Source organism: Eumetopias jubatus, unplaced genomic scaffold (genome assembly GCF_037043125.1).
Source record: "Eumetopias jubatus isolate StellerSeaLion01/CBP00866 unplaced genomic scaffold, mEumJub1_p1.0 scaffold_3, whole genome shotgun sequence".
In the NCBI taxonomy this organism is placed as follows: Eukaryota; Metazoa; Chordata; class Mammalia; order Carnivora; family Otariidae; genus Eumetopias; species Eumetopias jubatus.
Genome location: NW_028274809.1, coordinates 16,298,056 through 16,320,444, shown reverse-complemented (window position 1 = coordinate 16,320,444; position 22,389 = coordinate 16,298,056). Strand labels below are relative to the sequence as shown.

Here is a 22,389-nt window from a genome sequence, read left to right as displayed (position 1 = left end):
CAAATCCTCCTCCCCTCCCTTCACCTGGTTCCCTTAGGGTCTAAAGATCGTGAACGATCTTGTTGCGCCTCTCCAGTGCCCCTTTGTAATTAGAGGCAGAGCAAAAAAGTAGAAGGGAGGGGCAGCATCATCTTTCCCAATGCAGAAAACTGAGAAAGAGTAGCGTTTCCTCCACACCCGTCTAAAAGTGTTCACCAATTGCCAAATCACAAGAGCAAGCTCAAGGACTCAGGATGATTCATGTATACTTTCAACCTCTCGGTTCTTGAGCAAGGTCGAGGAGGTCGGGCTTCGGGGAGACGTTGCATCACAGTTTGGAAAAAACTTGGGGATCTTCCTTAGAGGGCTCATTCTTCCAGGAAGCAGGCAAAGAAAGACAGGAGTAGACGCCTGAGTGCGGGAAGCTGGAAAGAAATCCGACCTCACCTTGGGCTCAAGAGTGAAAGTGGGGTCACTCCGGGACCAGCCCGCGCATGGCAAGAAGGACTCCCGTTGGTCTACACGTGCTCGGCCGCTCCCCATTAGGTGGCACTTCCGCGCCAGCCCGAAGGGACCGGGCGGGGGGGCGGGGAGGGAGGGCGCGGTGGCACAAAGAGAGGCGCGGTTTAGACACCTGTGCGCCTCCGCCTAGTTGCAAGCAGGCCGGACGCCAGGGACCGCCCGAGCCCTTCCGAGCCCGCGGGGAGGGCAAGGAGGGCGGACGTGCCCCGCGCAAGGTGGAGGCGGTCACCTGGCTGGCCGCGCGCGCGGGTCGGCGCTAGGACCCGAGCGGCGCACCTGTTGGCTGGCGCCCCGGGCCCCGCCCGCCCTCCGCCCCGAGTGCCCGGCCGGGCGAGTGCCGGAGCGGCGGGGACAGTGCGAGCCGAGGGCATCGGCGTGGCAGTGTTGGCGCGCGGGCCCGGGAGCACCATGGCCGAGCTGCTGCGGAGCCTGCAGGATTCCCAGCTCGTCGCCCGCTTCCAGCGCCGCTGCGGGCTCTTCCCGGCGCTGGATGAAGGCCCGCGCGAGAACGGCGCGGGCCCCGCGCAGGCTGCGGCGCGGGGGCTCGCGCAGCTCCCTGCAGCCAACGGCAAGGGCGGCCGGGGGCCGGCCAACGGGCTGCGGAGAATCGCGGCCCCGCAGGTAACCGCAGACAGGTGTTCGCCGGGGTTGGGGAGGGGGCAGCCCACGCCGCAGCCGGCGGACGTGCAGGTCCCGCGGGCTCCGCGACGCGGGGACGGGCGAACGCCATCCCCGGCGGCGACCCGTCTCCGGGCGCGGGGTATGGAGGGCAGAGGGGGCGGGGAGTCCAGTCACCAGGATGCCACCTCTACCGCTGCCAGGTATCACCCCCGTCCGTTCTGACATCAGATGCACCCGGAGCTTTAGATCCATCTAAAGACTTTCTCCCTTCCTAAGTGAAATCATGTTCCTGAGCTTTCTCCCAAATGTGTAAGAGTTACGTAATTGAAAAGGGGAGGGGAGATGTCCTTGGCGTTTTCGCGAGAGGCTTCTCTGGGGAGAAATTCTGAGGACTCCCGCAGGATTCATTAGTTTCCGCCCCATCCCCCGTCGCCTGATCCGCACGCGAGGGGTGAGCAGGGTTCGCTGTGCCCTTCACTGTCCTGCATTTCCAGCTCTAAGGACGGAACTTCAGGTTTTAATTGCTCCTGGAGAGAGCTACAAACTGTACCCCCTACCAGCACCGGGGCAGAAATCCCCGTCCTGCCCAGTGGGTCTCTTGTAACTGGCACCAGAGACTTCTAACAGATGCAGTCGAGAGAGAAGCTCGCCGCGCTCCCCTCCAGGCTTTCAGAGTGTGGTTATACAACCCACTGCGGCTTTGGGGAGCCGGCCTGTGTTGTCATCGCGGTGCAGGGACTCCGTGCGGGAGGGACCGAACAGGCTGCAGATGCTAGCGTGCCAGGGCTGCGGGAGGGCTCTCCGCATGGGCCCTGGCCACCCACAGGAGCTGCCCTTGCCCTGGGAGAGCTCAAAGTGTGGCACTGGAGGAAGGAAGCAATGTACTGACGATTCCAGCTCCTTTTCTTGGGGGAGGGGGGAATGAAGAGCCGTTTTGGTGACAGGAAGGGGGCATTCATTTACGTGTAGATTTCCAGATCTCCTAACTGAGGAATTACGAAGAACCTGGCTTCAGTGTGGGATGGCATATTGCCGGCATTGAATTACAAAATTTATTTGAGAGGGTGAAGTTGGGGTGTGTTCTCCACTCTAGAGAAATCCTCTATAATGTTCCTTTTTTTCTTTATTGTTCCTGCTCTGTCCCACATGACATCTAGTAACTTTTAGGTGAGTTTGAGACCCGCCCCCCCTTTCCCTTTTGCCTTGTCTTAAAAATGGGACAGAGTGAGGAGCTAAGAACCAGTCACATACCTGAAATGTGGCAGAGCATCTTCTGTGCACGCACACATACACACTGTTTAACACACGGGTGGATGCACGGACTGCTTTCTGATGCCCTCTCCCCACACTCCTCCTCTGTTTCTCCAATTCAGGAAACTGAAGCAGGGTGCATTTTCCCACTAATGCTTTTCAGGCTGTTTTAAACATTACCTGTGGTAATGAAATTCAATTCTGGAAAAGGATCCTCTTGCCCATTAAAAGCAAGATAAGCAGATGTCTTGCTGAGAGGTGACTTCCACCTGCTTAAAAAGCCTGTGCATTCAGCCACACAGTAGGGGTTTCTCTCCTCCGGTCCAACACACGACCTTACTCACTATAGACCATGAAATACTAAGAGGAAGCTAAAAATTCACGATAAGAAGTCACTGTATTGGTGTGTGATGGGGGGGCGGGGAATAGCCCAGGAGAGCATTTGATACATGAGAGCTTAATGAATGTTTTTAAAGGTGGGTCTGTTTCAGGTGACTTGGGAAGATTAATATTTTGCAAATACAGGGAGAGTTCAAAAGGAAACTGATTGCATACCTGTCCCGGATAATTAATAGGACTCTAAGGGGACAGTTTTAATTGCTCCTGGAGAGATCTACAAACTGCACCCCCTACCAACACCAGGGCAGATACCCCATCCCCATCCTGCCCAGTGGGTCTCTTGTAACTGGCACCAGGGACCCAACAAGCTATTCTTCCCTGGGGGCTCTGGCCTCTGCCCAGCCCATGGCCGGCCTGAGCCGCCTGTTCTTTCTCCAAATAACCCCACTCATCCTTCAATTTCAAAGGTCAGTTCTTCAAGAGACACTTTTGCTCGCCTTGGAGTCTACTCTCCCTTTTAGAGGTTCTCTTTGTTTCTGGTGATTCTTCATTACAGCATTTATCACATTGCGTAAATAGGCCTTGGGAGAGGGGAGTATCTGATTATTGCCAGTCTGCTCCACTGGGTGAAAAGCTCTGAGAATGCAGGAAACTTGCCTGGTGTGCTCATTATTTTCTTCACTTGGGAGCTCAGTGAATTTTGTGAATAAATGAGTGCAGACTGCAATATAAAATCTGCCCTTTAAAAGCAAGATAAGCAGATTTCTTGGAAAGACTTGTCTTCTTGCTGCTTCAGCAAGCAGAATGGTAGGGGTTTGCCCCTTCCCATCCCAAAGACGACTTCACTCACTATAGATCATGAAAAAGTAAGAGAGAGCTAAAAATTCAAAATAAGAGATTAAAGATTTTTTTTTAATTGAAGAGTAACTATGGAGAATCAAATGTTTTCCACGTAACCTAGAAATCAGGCAGCACTCAGACACTGATTTAAGACCCTCCAAACAATAGAGAAGTGCGTTCTTCATTTGGGTGGCTTTAGAATGCAACACATCTAATTTTTCTCACCTCCCACATTTGCTGTATTTATTTTAATCCTTAAAACAGGACAAATGCAGAAATGATGAAGGACTTCCTTGACCAATTCTCATGCAACACCAGGCACTGCTAAGTTACAGATTAACTACATCCTTTTCAAACCAGGGCTGGGCTGGGGTTGCACAAAGCTGTCATTGAATAAATCAGAGTGGACCTCGAGATTGCCCCAGTAATCATGCCTTTCACAAATAGGTCTGAGTCCTGAAGGTTTAAAGGCTTTGTTGAGGACTTCCCAGATATCCGCACAGTGGGGCCTTTTGAGCTCAAGTCTAAATTGCTTTCTTCTGTGGACCTTCCAGGGAAAACTTCCAGTTTCATTTTATCTGTCTCACTGTGAAGGTGTGAGGTGTTGGGGCTGGCTGGGAGCCTGGCAGAGGTTGGGTGGAAGGAGAACAGGTTGCTTTCAGTGCAATGGTAACTGGTTTGCAAGGGTAACCATAGGAGGACATTCCTGGCAGTAGCCAAGGTCAAGAGGCAGGGATCCTGGGACCGAGGAAGAGGGCAAAGGCCTGGTTAGAATTGTGTTTATTTGTTCTGGGGTAAATCTAGCCTCGGATAGAATGGTATTTTGATTTTTATCATCTTTGCTTACTCAACACAGTTGCATTAAGACAGACTTTGCAGGCACCTGGGTGGCTCAGTGGTTAAGCGTCTGCCTTCGGCTCAGGTCATGGTCCCAGGGTGTCCTGGGACCAAGCCCCGCGTCTGGCTCCCTGCTCAGCGGGAAGCCTGCTTCTCCCTCTCCCGCTCCCCCTGCTTGTGTTCCCTCTCTCCCTGTGTCTCTCTCTGTCAAATAAATAAAATAAAATCTTAAAAAAAAAAAAAGACTTTGCAGAGCCTTTCCCTGTCATTACTTTAGACTGGAGTGATCTTTCCAAATTGTGCGGTGCTCCATAAATACCTTTTGATAACTATTTGTTCAGACATAGTTCTACGGTTGGGTTGAGGCAGGGACCAAAGATAGGTTATTTAGAGAAGTCTTTACACCCCTATTTTGAAACATTTGGGGCCCTCCAGTTCTATCAATCTGCAAAAACCCACGCTCCCCTTTATTGGCTTGCTCCAGTACAAAGAACCATCTTAGCAATCAGGAGACCTGGACCTGACTCCACCTCCATGTTACCTTGAACTTCTCTGGGTCTCATCTGCAGAACAGGCAGAGTGGAATAGAACTGTGGGTTTCCACCTGTGGCTGCACATTACAGTCAGAGGAACTTTGAAAACACAAACAAAAAACGAATGTCCAGGGTCCAGGTGAGAAGTGGGTCTGGAGAAACTGGCAAACAGAGGTGGGAAGCTCTGAATCCCCTTCTGGGGCCCACCGTGCTTAGTGTTTTCAGGGCGAGAATGGTGGTGCTGGAGGCTGCAGTCATGGCCACTGGGACATTTTGGCTTGGTTGTAACTCCACTGGCCAGTAGGCCGAACTTCACGTTTTGATTTTCTTTGATGTTCAGGTTTGAAATGGCAAAATAAGCCACTTTGAAAGGGTACCTTTGATCATTTTTTCTAGTTACAGATATTGTTCAGATGGGAAAACTTGAAAAAATACAAAGAAAGAATTAAATCGGTGGCCATTATACCACTGCCCAAAGGTAATCACTCAGTAAACATTCAACCTGATTTTTAGTGGCTATACCTTACTCCACAGCATGGATATACTATAATTTAGTTGGCCTATTGCTGGGCTTTTAGGTTTTTTCTGGTTTTTGCATTGAAAATAACAACATCTTTGTGTAAGTATCTTTCCATATATCTTGATTGTCTTTTTTAATTGAGATATAATTGACATATAACATTCTATTAATTATTGGTATACAACATAATGATTCAATATTTGTAAATATTGTGAAATGATCACAGTAAGCCTAGTTAATATCCATCACGACCTAGTTTTTCTTCTTGTGATGAGAACTTTTTTGTTAGAAGATTTTATTTCTTTATTTTAGAGAGAGAGAGAGTGTGCACACGCAACCCAGGGGAGGGACAGAGGGGGAAGGAGAGGGAGGGAGAGAATTTCAAGCAGACTCCGAGCTGAGCTGAGCTGAGCTGAGCTGAGCTGAGCTGAGTGCAGAGCCCTACAAGGAGCTCAGTCTCAAGACCCTGAGATCATGACCTGGGCCAAAACCAAGAGACGCTTAACTGCCTGAGCCACCCAGGTGCCCCATGATGAGAACTTTTAAGATCTACCCTCTTAACAACTTTCAAATATACGTTATTAACTGTAGTTGCCGTGCAGTAATTACATCCCCATGACTTATTTTTTTTAAAGATTTTATTTATTTACTTGACAGAGAGAGACAGCGAAAGAGGGAACACAAGCAGGGGGAGTGGCAGAGGGAGAAGCAGGCTTCCCGCTGAGCAGGACCCTGGGATCATGACCTGAGCGGAAGGCAGAGGCTTAACGACTGAGCCACCCAGGCGCCCTTCCCCATGACTTATTTATTTTGTAACTAAGTGTGTATTTTGTCACCACCTTCACCCATTTCACCTACCCCCACCCCCAATGCCTCTGGCAACCACCAATCTGTTCTCTTAATCTATCAGTTCAGGTTTTTTGTTTGTTTGTTTTATATTCCACATATAAATGAGATCAGACAGTATTTGTTTTTCTCTGACTTATTTTACTTAGCATAATGCCCTCAAGTTCCACCCATATTCTCACAAATGGCAAGATTTCCTTCTTTTTTATAGCTGAATATTCCAGTGTGTGTGTGTGTGTGTGTGTGTGTGTGTGTGTGTGTGTGGCAGATTTTCTTTATCCATCCATCTGTAGATACTAAAGTTGTTTCCAAATCTGGGCTATTGTAAATAATGCTGAAATGAACATGGGGATGCAAATATCTTTTCAAGTTAGTGTTTTCTTTTTCTTCAGATAAATACTCAGAAATGGAATTGCTAGATCATATGGTATTTCTATTTTTAATTGTTTTAAAAGATTTTATTTTATTTTTAAGACTTACTCATTTATGAGAGAGAGAGAAAGAGAGAGAACAAGGGGGGAGAGGCAGAGGGAGAGGGAGAGAGGGAAGCCCAAGCAGATGCCCTGGTGAGCACGGAGCCCCACGTGGGGCCTGATCCCACAACTCCAAGGTCATGACCTGAGCCAAAATCAAGAGTCGACACTTAATTGAGCCACCCACGTGCCCCTCAAGATTCTATTTTTAAGTAATGTCTACACCCAACATAGGACTTGAACTCACAACCCGGAGATCAAGGGTTGCATGATCTACTGACTAAGCCAGCCAGGTGCCCCATTTTTAATTTTCTGGGGAACCTCCATGTTTCCATAGCGGCTGCACCAACTTACATTCCCTCCAGCAGGACACAAGGATTCCCTTTGCTCCACATCCTTGCCAACACTTGTTATTTTTTGTCTTTTTGATAATAACCCTTCTAACAGGTGAGGTGATATGTTATCATCATCTTGATTTGCATTCTCCTGATGATGAGTGATGTTGCACATCTTTTCACGTGTCTGTTGGCCATCTGGATGTTTTCTTTGGAAAAATGTCTATTCAGATCCTCTGCCCATTTTAACCAATTTTTTAAAAAGATTTATTTATTTATTTGAGAGAGAGAATGAGAGAGAGGGAGAGAGCACATGAGAGGGGGGAGGGTCAGAGGGAGAAGCAGACTCCCCGCTGATGTGGGGGGTCTGATGCGGGACTCGATCCCGGGACTCCAGGATCATGACCTGAGCCGAAGGCAGTCACTTAACCAACTGAGCCACCCAGGCGCCCCTCTGCCCATTTTAATGGGATTATTTGAAAAACAATTCCCCTTATCAGATATATGATTTGCAAATATTTTCTTCCATTTGGTAGATTGCCTTTTCATTTTGTTCATGTTTTCCTTTGCTGTGCGGAAGCTTTTTAATTTGATGTAGTCCCACTTGTTTATTTTTGCTTTTGTTGCCTTTGCTTTGGGCGTCAAATCCAAAAAAATCATTGCCAAGACAGATTTCAGTTTTTGTCTTTTTAATTTAAATTTCCAGTCATGGAACTGCTGGGTAGAAATACATATATTATGGCTTTCAATACCAAGCTGTCCTGCAGAACAGGTGTGCTAGGTTATCTAACTGTGAGTGTGGGTGTACCCACCCCCTCACCATTATTCGGTATTAATACCCTCTTTGATCTCTGGAAAAAATAGACCACCTCCGCCTTTTTTTTTTTTAATTTTATTTATTTATTTATTTTAGAGAGTGAGAGAGAGCATGTGCAAGCAGGGGGAGGGGCAGAAGGAGAGGGAGAGAATTTCAAGCAGACTCCGCCCTGAGCATAGAGCCCAATGTGGGGCTCAATCCCACAACCCTGAGATCAGAAGCTCAACCAGCTGAGCCACCCAGGTGCTCTAATAGGCCACTTTTGCTTCTGTCTCATCTTTTCTTCCTTTATTTCCAACCAACATTTTTTTTTTAATTTAACTTTTAGTTTGTTACCATCCAGTGCAATGTTGGTTTCTGGAGTAGAATTCAGTGATTCATCACTTACCTACAACACCCAGTGCTCATCACAAGTGCCCTCCTTCACCCCCATCACCCATCTAGCCCCTCCCCCACCCACCTCCCACCAGCCACCCTCAGTTTGTTCTCTATGTTAAGAGTCTCTTATGGTTTGTTTCCCTCTCTCCTTTTTTTCTTTTCCCCCTTTCCATATGTTCATCTGCTTTCTCTCCTAAATTCCACATATGAATGAGATTGTATGCCAGCCAACATTTCTTAATCAGCTACTGTGATTCTGGGTTAGTCCTCATCCTTAAAGATACAAAGATAAATAAGATCTAGTTCCTGTCCTGGGAAAGTCACAGAGAAAATGATGCAATGCAAAAAATACTAGGATAGACTATGTAGGCTAATAATAATAATAGGCTGATAATAATAACAAGCCCAGGGAGACAGTAGCAGGAGTAGCTCACCATCCCTGGAGGAGCTCATGAAGTCTTGAGTGGGGCCTAAAAGAGCAATGGGAATCAAATAGATGAAAATGTGAGAATCCCAGGGCGCGTGGGTGGCTCAGCAGGTTAAACACCCAACTCTTAGTTTTGACTCAGGTCATGATCTCAGGGTCTTGGGATCGAGCCCGGGGTCTGGCTCCCTACCAGTGGGGAGTCTGCTGGAGATTCTCTCTCTCTCTCTCCCTTTCCCTCTGCCCCTCCCCTTCTCACATCTGCACTCTCTCTCTCTCAAATAAATAATCTTAAAAAAAAAGAAAATATGAGAATCTCTTTTCTTTACCTAGAAATCTTAAGTGATAAAACATGAAGTCACTTTGCCATTTTTGGTGAAGAGTGAAACATTCAACCTGGGTAGAGTAAGATTCCCAGCAGGAAAGAGACTAAAGGGTAATTGAACTCTTAAAAATGGTTAAAATGGCAAATTTTGGGACACCTGGGTAGCTCATTTGGTTAGGCATCTGCCTTTGGCTCAGATCACGATCTTAGGGTCCTGGGATCGAGTCCTGCATTGGACTCCTTGCTCAGCAGGGAGCCTGCTTCTCCCTCTGCCTGCCACTCCCCCTGCTTGTGCTCTGTCTCTCTGACAAATAAATAAAATCTTTTAAATAAATAAAAAATGGCAAATTTTATGTTCTGTACATTTTGCCTCAAAAAAAAAAAATCCGTAGGTTCTATTTCAAGGAGGAGAAACATAATGTCCTTCTCCTTAAGTGTGGGCTACACAGAGGAATAATTTTATAGTATGGAAACCTGACAGACACCCCCTCGGCCAAGTTATCATGGTTAACATCAACAGTGTAAGTCATGTTGACGGTGTATACTCTTGATGCATGTTGAAATTATATACTCTTGATACATGCTGAACATGGCACTTCACCTGGGTGGTCTTCTTTAAAACCTTCAGCCTAATCATGAGAAAGACACCAGACAAATCCTAGTTGAGGGGCATCCTGCAAAATACCTGGCCTATATTCTTCAAAATTGCCAAGGCCATAAATAACAAGGAAAGTCTGACAAATGTCACAGCCAGGAGTAGCCTAAGAAGACATGACAACTAAAGGTAACTGTGGTATCCTGGATGGGACCTTGGAATAGATAAAAAAGGGTGTTAGGTAAAAACTACGGAAGTCTGAATAAAGTTAGGAATTTAGTTAATAAAAATGCATCAGTAAATTTTTCTGCAAACTGAAAACTGTTCTAAAAGATAAAGTCTAGGGGCACCTGGGTGGCTCAGTGGGTTAAGTGTCTGCCTTCGGCTCAGGTCATGATCCCAAGGTCCTGGGATCAAGCCCCATTTCGGGCTCCCTGCTCGCGGGGAGCCTGCTTCTCCCTCTACCCGGCTCCTACTCATGATCTCTCTCTCTCTCAAATAAATCTTTAAAATAAATAAATAGAATAAAATGAAAAACTAAAGTCTATTTAAATTTTTCTAAAAGGGGGTAGGTAATTGAAGGGAGTTCAAAGATGGGATCATTTACAAAGGTGTATGTGGTGTTGGAGAAACCAACAAGGGAGGATAAGCATCTTGGAGCAGATGACTTTCAACCTAAAAAGGCAAGAGAAGATATGGTTCTGGCAAGCCCAGCCCCAGTGAGTGCTTAGCTGTCAGAGAGAGACTCCTGACAGGAGCTGAGGCCTTTAGTAGGGAAACACAGCCACAGCCGGGCAGGAGGAGTGGAGGAACTCTATCTCCAACTCATTCTCCAAGTGCTCCTCATATGCCGCCAGTGCCTTCCTTGGGCCAAATTCAGAAGCCAAGGAGACTGGGAGCCTGCCTGACGCTGCACACAAAGGTCAGCCTCCATGGAGAAGGGTGTAGAGTGGACCTGGAACGACAAATGGAGGAAAGTATCCAGCCCAGGTAGCATAAAGAAATTGGGATGGTGATACCAGCTGGAGTTTGGGGCTGGAGCCTGAATGTGGCTTCCTGCCGAATTTGGTCTTCAGCCTGTAGACAGAGGGATGGCAGATCAATTCCATGCCTTGTGTGGAATCAGAATTAGTGATGGGGACATCGTGATAAGAAAGGTTCTTGGGGTGTCACTGTGCCCAGTAGCAAAGAGTGTGGGATTGAATGGCCTGCGATGGGGGGCATCGCAGGAACCTGGTGCGGAAGCATTTAAGAAATGGCAATGTTCTATTCAAACAGGAGCAGACACAGCACTAACATGAAATCAAGCCTTAATATCTGTTTGGGGTTCTTCGTGATACTCTTGAGTGGCACTCACCCACAAACTCTTAGGAGGAAAGAGACCACTAATGGTTTCTTTTTTTTTTTTTTTAAGATTTTATTTATTTGAGAGAGAGAGAGAGAAACAGCATGAGAGGGGAGAAGGTCAGAGGGAGAAGCAGGCTCCCTGCTGAGCGGGGAGCCTGATGTGGGACTCGATCCCAGGACTCTGGGATCATGACCTGAGCCGAAGGCAGTCGCTTAACCAACTGAGCCACCCAGGCGCCCGAGACCACTAATGGTTTCTTAAGACATGGGTTTGCCTTGTTAATCTTACAAATAAAACTGTAAGTAATTTTGTAACAAAAATGGGTTCATTCAGGAAGAGCAAAGAATTGCAACTCGGGGACAAGCAAACTCCAGCAAAAACAGAGGAGAGGAACAGTCTTTTATAGAGGAAAGAGGGGAGTTGGGAAGGCTGTTAGAAACAAAAAGTCCATTGGAAAAAACTAGGAGTTTGAAGTAGAGTGGCTTTTCATTGGCTGACTTGTGACAGCTCTCACTGGCTGGGCTGTTGCTGGGTCGGGAGAAAACCTTTCTTCCTCCTGCTGGAGTGGTGTGGACTTGCAAGTTTGTTTTGGGTTGGGTCTGCAATTGGCTGAGGAGTGGTAGGGTGTGAGAGCTCCCCCTGCTGGCCGCCAGTTCCATTCCAAAGGAGGTTTCCTTTCACTAATTTTCATACCATCGTTTGGGACCAGGGGATCCATGCTGGGACCCCATCATTATGGCTACAAGCTGACTGGATTGGGGAGCAGCCCTCTATTCAAGGGCAGCCTTCAATAGTCTGGTCAGCATTTGATGACATGGTCTGGTGTGAGGACCTCACGTAGTTGGGATACTGCACAGGGGAGAGTGATTGATGGGACCAATCACATTGCTCCCTGAGGGAGTCTGAATGCAAGACCCACAAATAGGGACGGAAACGGAAAGTGGTGGTGAACTTCAGAGAGAGAGAGAGAGCGAGGAGGCCACAGGCAGAACCCACGAGACCAAGAAAGCAGTAGGAAAGCAGAAGCGTGTTAAGTGCCCATAACTGCAATCAGATCATGAGTTTTTCTCACTTTTGTGTAGTTGGGAATGGGGCGGGGGGCAGGGGCCAGATCCCTCTTTCTCCTATGCCCGAAGCATGTAAGTAAGGGTGTGCTAAATTCAGCCTCTTCTTTCTTGGCAGAAGCATAATCACCTGCTCTCTCCTGTCACAACTGGGCTTGCTTTATCCCTCACGACTTGACTTGGCTGTGTCATCTTTTAGCGTAATTTTTTTTTTCTGTGTTGGCTCCTTCCTTTTTATCCGGGAAATTGATGAAGGGTTTTGATTAATGAATAACTTTTTTCATAGTTTGCTTTCTTCTTTTGGACACCGTGAAGGGAGTTTAGGGATATAAAAGTTCGTGAGGGTGAAACAGACACCTGTCAACTTAAAAAAATGTGATTAAGCTACTATGTTTAGGAAAGCTGTTGACAGCAAGCCTTGTCTAATTCTAATTTCCTTGACTTACAATTAAGATGTCAACATTTTTGAATTTAAAAAAAAGGCACTTTCACTTCTGTTGTTACAGTTTTTATTAATTTTTAAATCCTCTGTTGTCATGATAAGAATTATGTCTCTAACAAAAGCATTCTTGCATTTTGTTTGGCACAGAATTTTCCTGGGAGAAAATACTGTCATGGTTTCCTGGCAACACGTTTAGAGTGTTTCTATCTGTGTTAGGAATCTATGAAAATGCTAAAATGGGGGGCATCCACTGGCCTTTATTATTCTACTTGCCTGGGAGATACACTGAACATAGGAAGAAAATGAGATATTGAAAAATCCAGTGGAGACCGCAGTACACGTTTTTCTCTCCACACTCCTGCTTCCAACACAGTATGGACGAATTAGCCAAGTGTTTTTAAAATCAAAGAAAGCAATCCTTAAGCGCAAGCCAGGGTGGACGGAAGAGGAAGGAAATAACCACCTGAGATCTTGAAAGGAGGGCGGGAACGGGAGTAAACGGTTTCCTTGAACCACTTTGAATATTGCCTCCAGGCCCCCAAATGCTGCTGGCATTTTTATACACATTTGTTTAATAAAACAAAACAAACCATCAGATTCATTCTTGCTTTTGTTGATGCTGTTTATTTGGTATGCGTGCCTGCTGGAGAAATGCCCTCTCTGTAATCTCCAAGTAGGTTTTGATTTTTCTAAATGGCAAAATCTTTGTTCCCATAGGTTTTTTTGTGTTTTTTTTTCCCATAGGGTTTTATGGGAAGTAGCCCACCAAACCAAGGGCTTCTGTGGGTAGGAGGGAGAGGGAATGGTGGTGAATAAGAAGGTTCCTCAGATAAGAGTGTTGGGAGCTGAGAAGCCAGGGTTTAATTGGTGGAGAAAGGACTTCGGTGAACATGGTTTTTTTGCAGTGAAAAAAAAAAAATCACCCTCTCTTGAAAGGTGATTTACAAAGTAGCCATGAAATAGACATCAAAGGTTTTGTTAAAAGCACTGCAAGTGAAAAGTGGCTCTGTCAGAAGTTGGGTTTGGGGTTTTTTTCCCCCCCCCCTCCTTTCTGAATTTTAATCTTTTGATGGATTTTCAGCTAGGAAGATAACAAATATTTTGAAATTAATTTTTGCACTTTTCAACTCTTTTTTAAAGGAATTTTTCTGCTTTTTTTTTTTAAGGATTTTATTTATTTGAGAGAGAGGGAGAGCAAGAGCAAGAGGGAGAAGCAGCCTCCCCACTGAGTAGGGAGCCCGATATGGGACTCGATCCCAGGACCCTGAGATCACGACTTGAGCTGAAGGCAGATACTCAACAGACTGAGCCACCCAGGCGCCCTCAAGCATTACTTTAAAAATCTTTTTAACTTTTCAGCTTGATGTAATTTCTGATTTTTGAAAATTTGCAAAAATACTACAAAAGAAATTCCTATGTGCTCTTGACCCATGTTTTCCTAATGTTAGCATCATATATAACCACAGCTCGGGAAATGGTATGCAATCTGTGGACCTTGTTCCATCCTGGAAGTTCTTCAGTCTTTGCATTTCCTCACCTTGACTTCTGAAAAGTCCATACCAGTTATTTTGTATAATGTCAATTTGGATTTGTTCAATATTTCCTCAGGATGACACTTGGGTTCTGTAGTTTGGGCAGTGGGGGTGTGGGGAGGGCTGGGGTGGGGTGGGAGGTACCATAGGCAAGGTATTGTATTCTTCTTAGTGCATCATATTAAGAGGCACAAAATGTTGATTTATTCCATTACCAGTGATTTTAACTTCAAACACCTTTAAAAGTGTGTTAAGTGGTTTCTTCCAGGTAAATGTTTTTCTCTTTGTAGTTACAAAGTATGCTGTAGGGCGCCTGGGTGGCTCAGTCAGTTAGGCTCAGGTCCTGATCCTGGGGTCCTGGGTTTGAGCCCTGCCTCAGGCTCCCAGCTCAGTGGGGAGTCTGCTTCTCCCTCTCCCTCTGCCACTCGCCCTGCTTGTACTTGCGCGCGCTCTCTCTCTCTCTCTCAAATAAATAAAATCTGTTAAAAAAAAAAAAAAGTATGCTGTAGACCAGTATTCAGACACCATTATAGATATCTTGTTTCTTGGCCTATTTTCATCATCCATGAATTTTGTCAGCCATTAGTGACATTACCTTTTAAAAAAAAAGTGATCAGCCAATTTGATAGCAGAATGAAAGCATCTCATTATTCTAATTTTGTATTTCTTTCATCTCTAATGAGGTTGAGTATTTTTCTTCTGTTTAGCAGATACTTGTATTACCCTTTTTGTGAATGGTCTGGTCAGACACTTTATCTACTTTTTCCTCTGTGATTTTAGTGGGGGTGTTTTTCTTACTGATTTTGGATGGTCTTTTTTTAGTTTATCCATTGTACATCAGAATCTTCCACTATACATCAGTTAACATAAATTCACAACCAATATGTGACTAATCTTTCCTTGTAAAGAGGAAACCTTTGGAGCCTGAGGAGGAGAAGGGAGATAGAGAGGGAGTAATAACTTCCTTCTATCTGTGGGCTTGGAAAAGTCATGCTTGGTCTCCTTGTTCTTCTACCTGTTACTTCCAGGTCCAGAAAGCCCATCATTCCCATTCTGTGAAATGTTTGTAATATTTCAGTAGCCTTGGGCAAGGGTTGGGGGTTCTGGAAGGGTCAGGGAAAGCTTACGGTCCCTGGCAACTTTCAGCAAGGAAGGCAGTAGCTGAGAGGGTGTTTCTCCCATATTATGATGATGTGAAAGTGAGGCAGGAAATGAATTAGTTCGGCTGTGCACTGCAGAGGGTGACAGACAATTGTGAGTCCTCCCAGCCTTGGGTCTCCCCCTTCTTGATGGTTCCTGAGGAGGCTTCCAGGCTGCTTTCCTGCCATGCTCAGTTATTATATCACACATGTCCTCAAAGGGAAGGAACAGATTACTATCCCCAATATTTATTCAGTAGCATATTTCTGATAACCATTACTTTTAGAAAGGAGGAACTAATGTCCATTGAGCACTTAATTTTGCCTCCATCCAATGCCTTGGTCATATTTTATCATCTAAAAATTTTGACCCTGAAGGAATTATCTGAATTTTTCTAACATGTTGGGTTATAAATGGTCTAGCCCTGATTTCTTCTTACCTCCCTAGGACCACTGCAGGGATAGAAATGGGAATTCCCACACTCATCCTGAATACTTCCTGGTGTAGACAGGTATATCTGCATAAATCACGGACTTATTTAAACTTTAAGAACTTATTTATTTAATCTTTAAAAGTTAGTACTAAATATACATTTACCTTGCAGCCCACAATTACACTCCTGGGAATTTATCCCAGAGATATGAAAACTTGTTGACATGAAAACCTGTACGTGATTGCTTATAGCAGCTGTGTTTGTATTAGCCAAAACCCAGAAATAACCAAAATCTCCCTGCTAGGCTAAATAAACGGTGGTACATCCATACCGTGGAATACTACTCAGCAGTAAAAAGGAATAGACCATTGATATACCCAACAATTTGGATGGATCTCAAGGGCATTTTGCTGCGTGAAAAAGCCAATCTCAAAAGATCACATAGTGTATAATTCCATTTACATATAACATTTTTGAAATAACAAAATTATAAAGATGGAAGACAGATTCGTGGTTGCCAGGGGTTAAGAATGAGGGGATGACTGTGAAGGGGTTGTACAAGGGGGATCTTTGTGGTGATGGGGCAGTTTTGTAACCTGATGGCGGTGGTGGTCACATGGGTCTAGTGACTACAGGTGTAGTAAAATGGCACAGAACTGTACACACATTGTCCCAATGTCAGATTCCTGGCGCTGATATAGTGCTATAATTATGTAAGATGAAACCATTGGGAGAAGGATATATGGACCTCTCGGCCCCACCTTTGCAAATGCTTATTTGCATTGCTCTAGTTATTTCAAAATAATTATTTTTTAAAAAATCAATACTACTGCCTTGTAAAAATTGGTTCTGCCACCCTTCTCACGGCTTTTACTGTAGGCCCTCTTTGTGCACCCCACGGGAAACCCAGGAAACGCAAAGCAGCATTTGGGAGATTTCCTGAGCTTGAGCCAGCCATGCTGCTGCATCTGCTTCCAGAACTGCAGGGCTGGGTTGTAACCCTGCCCTTGACGCTGGCTTCCTGACTCCGGAGAACACAGAGAAATATTTGCGGGTCTGAAAGCACGTCTATTCTTAACTTTATTTCAGCTCACTTGCTTTATAGCTGCAGGTTTTTTGCGTTAAATTTTTTTTGTTTTTGTTTTTTGTTCTGTGAAGCCACTTCCAATGGGTGTTGCCAGTAGGTCAAGTTTGCACACGGCCTCTTCAGTCTCTCCTCCAGTTGTCATTTTTTTCTCTCAATCTGTAAACATGCTGAAAATCTTCAAGCCCCTCTTTACACACCACAGAACATCTGCTTTCAGCCCCAGTGTCCCTAGCAGCTGCCGTTCCTGCCTTTCTTGAACCACGAGCATCTCCAAAGAGCCACCTGAGGTCTGCCCTCCTTTCGGCTTCCTCGCCTGTGTTTTTCAGGCAGTGTGGCCTCAGCTGGTACAGTATAAACTACAGTGAAATCAAACCAGGAGAGACTACTTAGTGGAAGATATAATTTTTGAGGTTTCCTTTGCCCATGGGTCCTTTCATTGAGAACAGCTAATTTTAAATTAAAAATTGTAAAAGAGAAGTCCCTTCGAATACACACAAAAAGTAAAGCAGCTTCTTCTTTATTTCAACTGTACTCCAAATGGGCCGTGGCTGAAGTTATGGCCAGGGGAGCTGAGTGGAAGCACAAATTCATATTTTAATAGCTGCCTTTTCTGGTTTCAAGGTCAACCACAAGGTCAACAAGCCATTCCTCAAGTGGTAAACCCATTGTATCTGTTCAGTAGATGGATGCCCTTCTCCCACAGGTGGTTTTCGTCACCAGAAAGTATTTATCAAATATCTAACTGTTAAAGGTTTCTTTCAACTGTGTTCTACAAGGGAAAAACTTAATAATGACATCTAAAGGAGATCTTGAAAGTAATTAAAATTCTAGAAATATATTTCTAGACATGGAAATGCAAAAAAGGAGCAAATTTTAAAAATGATATCCATTATATAACCCAAATTTCAAAAACTGCATAAGCGTATATTTGAATGTATTTTTTTAAAGGATCTGGAGTAATGAACCAAATGTTACCAGTTGTTTTTTCTGAATATCTTTAAATATTTCCTTAATTATGCTTTTTATTTTGTTCATGCTTTTCTTGATTTTCTGCATAGTTTATACAATAAGAAGGTATTATGTTTAGAGAAAATTAAACCATTTTCATTTATTGGAAAAAAATTTCCCCTGAGGATGTTTTGTAGTTTTGAGGAATTTTAGTTACTAAAATTACTAAGGTTGTTCCGCATAAAACTTTTTTTAAATTACCATGGACATCTCTGGAGCAAAGTTCCAAATATCAGCAGTTTTGCTTGTGTTCCTACCTTGAGGGGATATTTATTAAACCCTTGGAAGTACTCCAGAGCTTTCTTAAATGAAACAAAATGGCTCCCTCCGTGTCTGCATAAAGACCCCACGCGAAATTACAGTACACCTTTTCCTACTCTGTCCAAACAACCGCATGAATTGCCTGGAGCTTAAAACACAATGTTCTTCTGAGCTCATGGGAATTCCTTAATGCACTGAAAGAGTTTGGCCTGGAAAAGATCTCTCCTCTACTAGGCCAAAGTTGTCTTACTAGAGAGTCCAGGAAGATCTTAAGGAAAGCAGATGCTGTGGTTACCACCCCACCCTTCAGACGATTTTTGGCAAGTAGTTTTTGTTGTTGCTTTAAAAGTTGTTTGGGAAGATCGCTTTTTATTGTCGTAGATCCAAACAGTTGTGAGTGGTTTTAGTTCTGGAGTCACCTGCGGGCAGTATCTTGGGCATGCTTTGTGTTGCAACTTGGTTCCTCCTAATCTGATGACAGTGTTTAAAGTGAAGGGACCCTAACCTAGGATTCAGTGTAGGGTAGGGACATCACAGCCACCGTTGTCCGTTGTTTGGTGTGGTTCTTAATTGAATAATGTAAGAATTTATCAGTTTTCATTTTAAAATAAAGCATAATTACTAATTTCAAAAACTTAAATGAATGGATATTTTCTTTTTAAAAATAATGAAATTCTTTACTTCCCTAAAGAAATGTAAAATAACTTTTACATAATATTAATTTTAATGTAATTTTAATTGGAGTTGTATTTAATCTATGGGTTAATGTGGAGATAATTAACATCTTTATGATACAGTCTTCTAATCCCTGAACATGTTAGGACTTGCCATTTAAGTCTTTTTTAAATATCTTTCAGTAGAGTTTTATAATTATCTCCATAAAATCTTGTACCTCGTTTGCTAGATTTATTCCTAAATACTTTATGTTTTTGTTACTATTAAAACAATATTTTGAAATTGGTTTTCTGCTGGCATGTTGGAATGCAATTGAATTTTGTGTATTGATTTGGCAAACTTGCCAAACTTCTGTTAATTCTAACAAATTATCTCTCATTTCTTTGTGTTTGCAGTGAAAATGGTCAAAAAGCAGATTTTTTTGTCTTTCTTTTCTATTCTTATTCCCTTTCTTTATTTTTTTCTACCTTATTGCACAGACAAGGACCTCCAGTATTATGTCAAGTAAAAGGGGTGATAGCCCACTTTCTTGTCTTGTTCTTGATTGTAAGGGAATGGTTTTAACATTTCACCATAGAGTATTATATTTGATGTAGTTTTTCCCTCCCTTTTAGAGTTTGTTTGCCCAGTGATATACTCGTGAATTATGGCTAAATTGTATTGACTCTTTTTTCTGTACCTAATGAGAGAATCATACAAGGGTTTGTTTTTTTTTTTTAAGCTCCTTTAGACTTATAGAAGGTAAGTTAAAAGACATTTTCTTTGTTGAACCAAACTTCCATTGATGGAATATACTCAGTCTTTGTCATGATATAATCAGTAGCAATAGTTACTGTAGCAAATATGATGAAAATACTATCTAATAGACTTTTTATAGTAGTGTATTTTAAAAGCATCTTCCTCCAACCCCTTCTCCCACCTTTTTTGGCTTTATTGGGTGATGTTTTTCATAAGCACAGAAAAACACTGGACAACTTAATTATGTGGTTCATCTTCATGTGTCTATGAACATTGGATATGTATCATAAAATTTGCCTAATTATGTAAATATCCTTGAACATAAAAAACGAGTGTCTCTCGGCTAAGAATCCAAATTGTCTTTTTAAAAAGTAGTTTCTTTTTGCACTGTGTTTCTGAACTAGTATTTGAACTCTGAAGTGTGTAGCAGTTTATGAATCCACATTGGAAAGATGTGACTCAGGGGGCCCTTCGCTTCCTCCTCCCTCAGCGCAGCCACTGTTTTGTGGCGCTCAGACCCGTAAAGACTCCTCCCACAAGCACAGCGAGATCACTCGGAGTGGAGACTGGGCGAACAAACCTGAACTCAGAGTGACCAAATACTGAATTCCAGTATTGTACCAAGGACCACCTCAGAAGGAACTGGCACATTTGCATGTAGTGACCTTTATAAAACACCCACACTTCAAAGGAAAATGACATTGTTCATGCTTTCTCCCCTTAAGAGTCACAGAATTAAAACTGAAAATATATCATCCGCATGCCGATTGTCTTGTGAAGTAGAAGTACCGCGTCATGAAATCAAAGTATCCCTGGCTTTGCTCTGTGAATCTTTTTTTTTTTTTTAATTTCAGTTTATTTTATTACTGACAGAAAGGGTGTGTGAGGGGCCGGCAGAGAGGGAGGGAAGTAGCACCAGCAATGGTCTTTCCTACTGACCCTCTTACCATTTCTTCTTCCTTGTGGTTCCTGGGAGATCTGTGCTAGGCCAGGAGTAGGTGTCGCAATAATTCTGCAGTTCTTACGTTTTTCACCATTGGTTTTGGTGGTGTTGACTTGAGTCGTGGGCCACCAGGATGTTGGTTGTGGTGAGCCCTTCATGGCCACACACGCCCCTGGTAAAAGGTCTGTGTGTTCCATGTCTGTGCTGTGCTTTGGTGGGAGGCAGTGTAGTGAACAGGCCAAGATGGTGCCTTACTTCTTATACTTCCAAACCTCGTCACCTTGGGCATATGATGTAAGCTCTACCACCTTGCTCTCCTTATCTGTGAAATGGGGGAAGTAATTACATAGACCTCCTGGGGTTCTGAGGCATAAGGTCATCACTGGGAGCACTGAGTGTCACGTTGTGTCTGGCATCAAGTGAGCCCTCAAACGCTAGCTGTCTACACCACCAATGCTCCTACTAGTCCTAATGCCCCTACTGCAATTTTTTCCCAACAGGTCTTTTCTGGAATACATTTCCTATCTTGTGGTGGCAGGAGGAGTGCTGGACCACACAGGTTGTCAAATCTATGTTCTGAGCCACTTCAGAATGGCTTCTACCCTAAAATTTGGGCCAGATGTGCTTTGAATTGTCTTGAAGTATATTCAGTTTTGTATTTCTTCCTTCTGACAGTTTGTAGTATCCAATCACTGGCATAAAAATGCTTTCCCAGGTCCTGCTCCCCCTCCTCTGAGCTTACTGAGTTATGGAAAGTGTATCATGGAGTGTGTGTTTTTTTGCCTTGAGATAATGCTATCAATGCTCAGCCAAATACACGAAGCACCTAACAGTGTGCCAGGCCCTGGACTGTACTCTAGAGCCCTCAGCAATGGATCTGCCTTGCTTCCCCTGCTCTTGAAGAGCCGTCAGTCTATCTGGGAGACAGGTAAATAGATGAACATAACATGGGGTGGGAAAGGACAAATTCCCAAAGATTATCAAGGTTCAGTTGGACAAGGTCTTCCTTTCTCAGAGTCTTCCTCATTCCGCCTAAGAAAACTCTAAGTGAACATTTTGAAAGAAGTTGCTTCTAAGATTTCTGATGGACCCATGAAGAGGATGCAAAACTTACCAAATCTCAAATTAGGACAGCTGACGGTCTTAGACTTTAGACAACAGTAAATGTGATGTCATATGGAAAAATGTTCCTGGAGATTTTTTTTATTACAGTATATGATGTATAGATTTCATGCTTAAGACTAGAGTATCATAAGTTAAGAGAATTTAAAAATGGGAAAAGACATTGTGTGCACGAGTAATACGGTAAAGCTTTGAGCATGTGGGTGTCAAGACTCCTGTCAGTTCCTGGCCAAACCCCTGGCCCAGGAGAGCATTAACTATTTTAGGGTGGAAGCCATTCTGAAGTGGCACAGAAAGTAGAATCATATTGGAGGGATTAGGCTGTGCAAATCCACTGCTGTTGGGGGGAGTGGGGGTGGAAAGGCTGATGAGCTCTGGCTTCTCTGAATCCTCCCAGCACCAGGCTTGGATGGACCCACCACCTGCCTTATCCACGTACTGGCCCAGGAGCCTCATTCTGAGACTAGGCTTGAGAGAAAGGATTTGTTGGGTTTTAAAGAATGAAGATTTGGATTGTCGGAGGAGATGGAAAGAACATTCCAGAAGGAGGGAACCACGGATCAATGTGGGAATGAATGTGCCATGTGGAAGGAACAGTTAGGAAACCGGACCCACAAAAGCAGGGGAGAAAGGGGAAAATAAAGTTGGTTCTTTGGCTGCTCAATCTGTTCCTGAATGCCAGGCTGAGGACCCGGGGTGCTTAATCCTAGAGAACTAGTCCCTGTTCACTTTAAACAGGGGGATGGATGAAGAATGCAGATGATGGGAAGGTTAATTTGGGGGCTGAAATGGTGAGAGACAGGAGGTGGGGGGCCGCTAGAGGCAGTGGCTGAAGGGTTTTCCCTGGATTCTGGTAATGACCTGAGAAGGGAGACATTGGGATAAGTCAAAGGCACCAAAACTTGTGTTTTTTTTTTTTTTTTTATTACATGAGCAGTGTGTATTTACTATAGAAACTATA

The 22,389-nt window shown here is 44.1% G+C and overlaps 1 protein-coding gene across 2 annotated transcripts in view; it reads left to right on the top strand.

Annotated features, from left to right (window-relative positions):
- The first annotated feature begins 909 nt into the window (after window positions 1-909).
- The window catches only part of SGPP2 (sphingosine-1-phosphate phosphatase 2), a 105,477-nt gene continuing 83,997 nt past the window's right edge, over window positions 910-22,389 (top strand). For both annotated transcript variants that reach the window (XM_028105290.2, XM_088021541.1), the window contains exon 1: window positions 910-1,122. In XM_028105290.2, coding sequence (XP_027961091.1) covers window positions 910-1,122 — 213 coding nt within the window. The remainder of the gene's footprint in view (window positions 1,123-22,389) is intronic.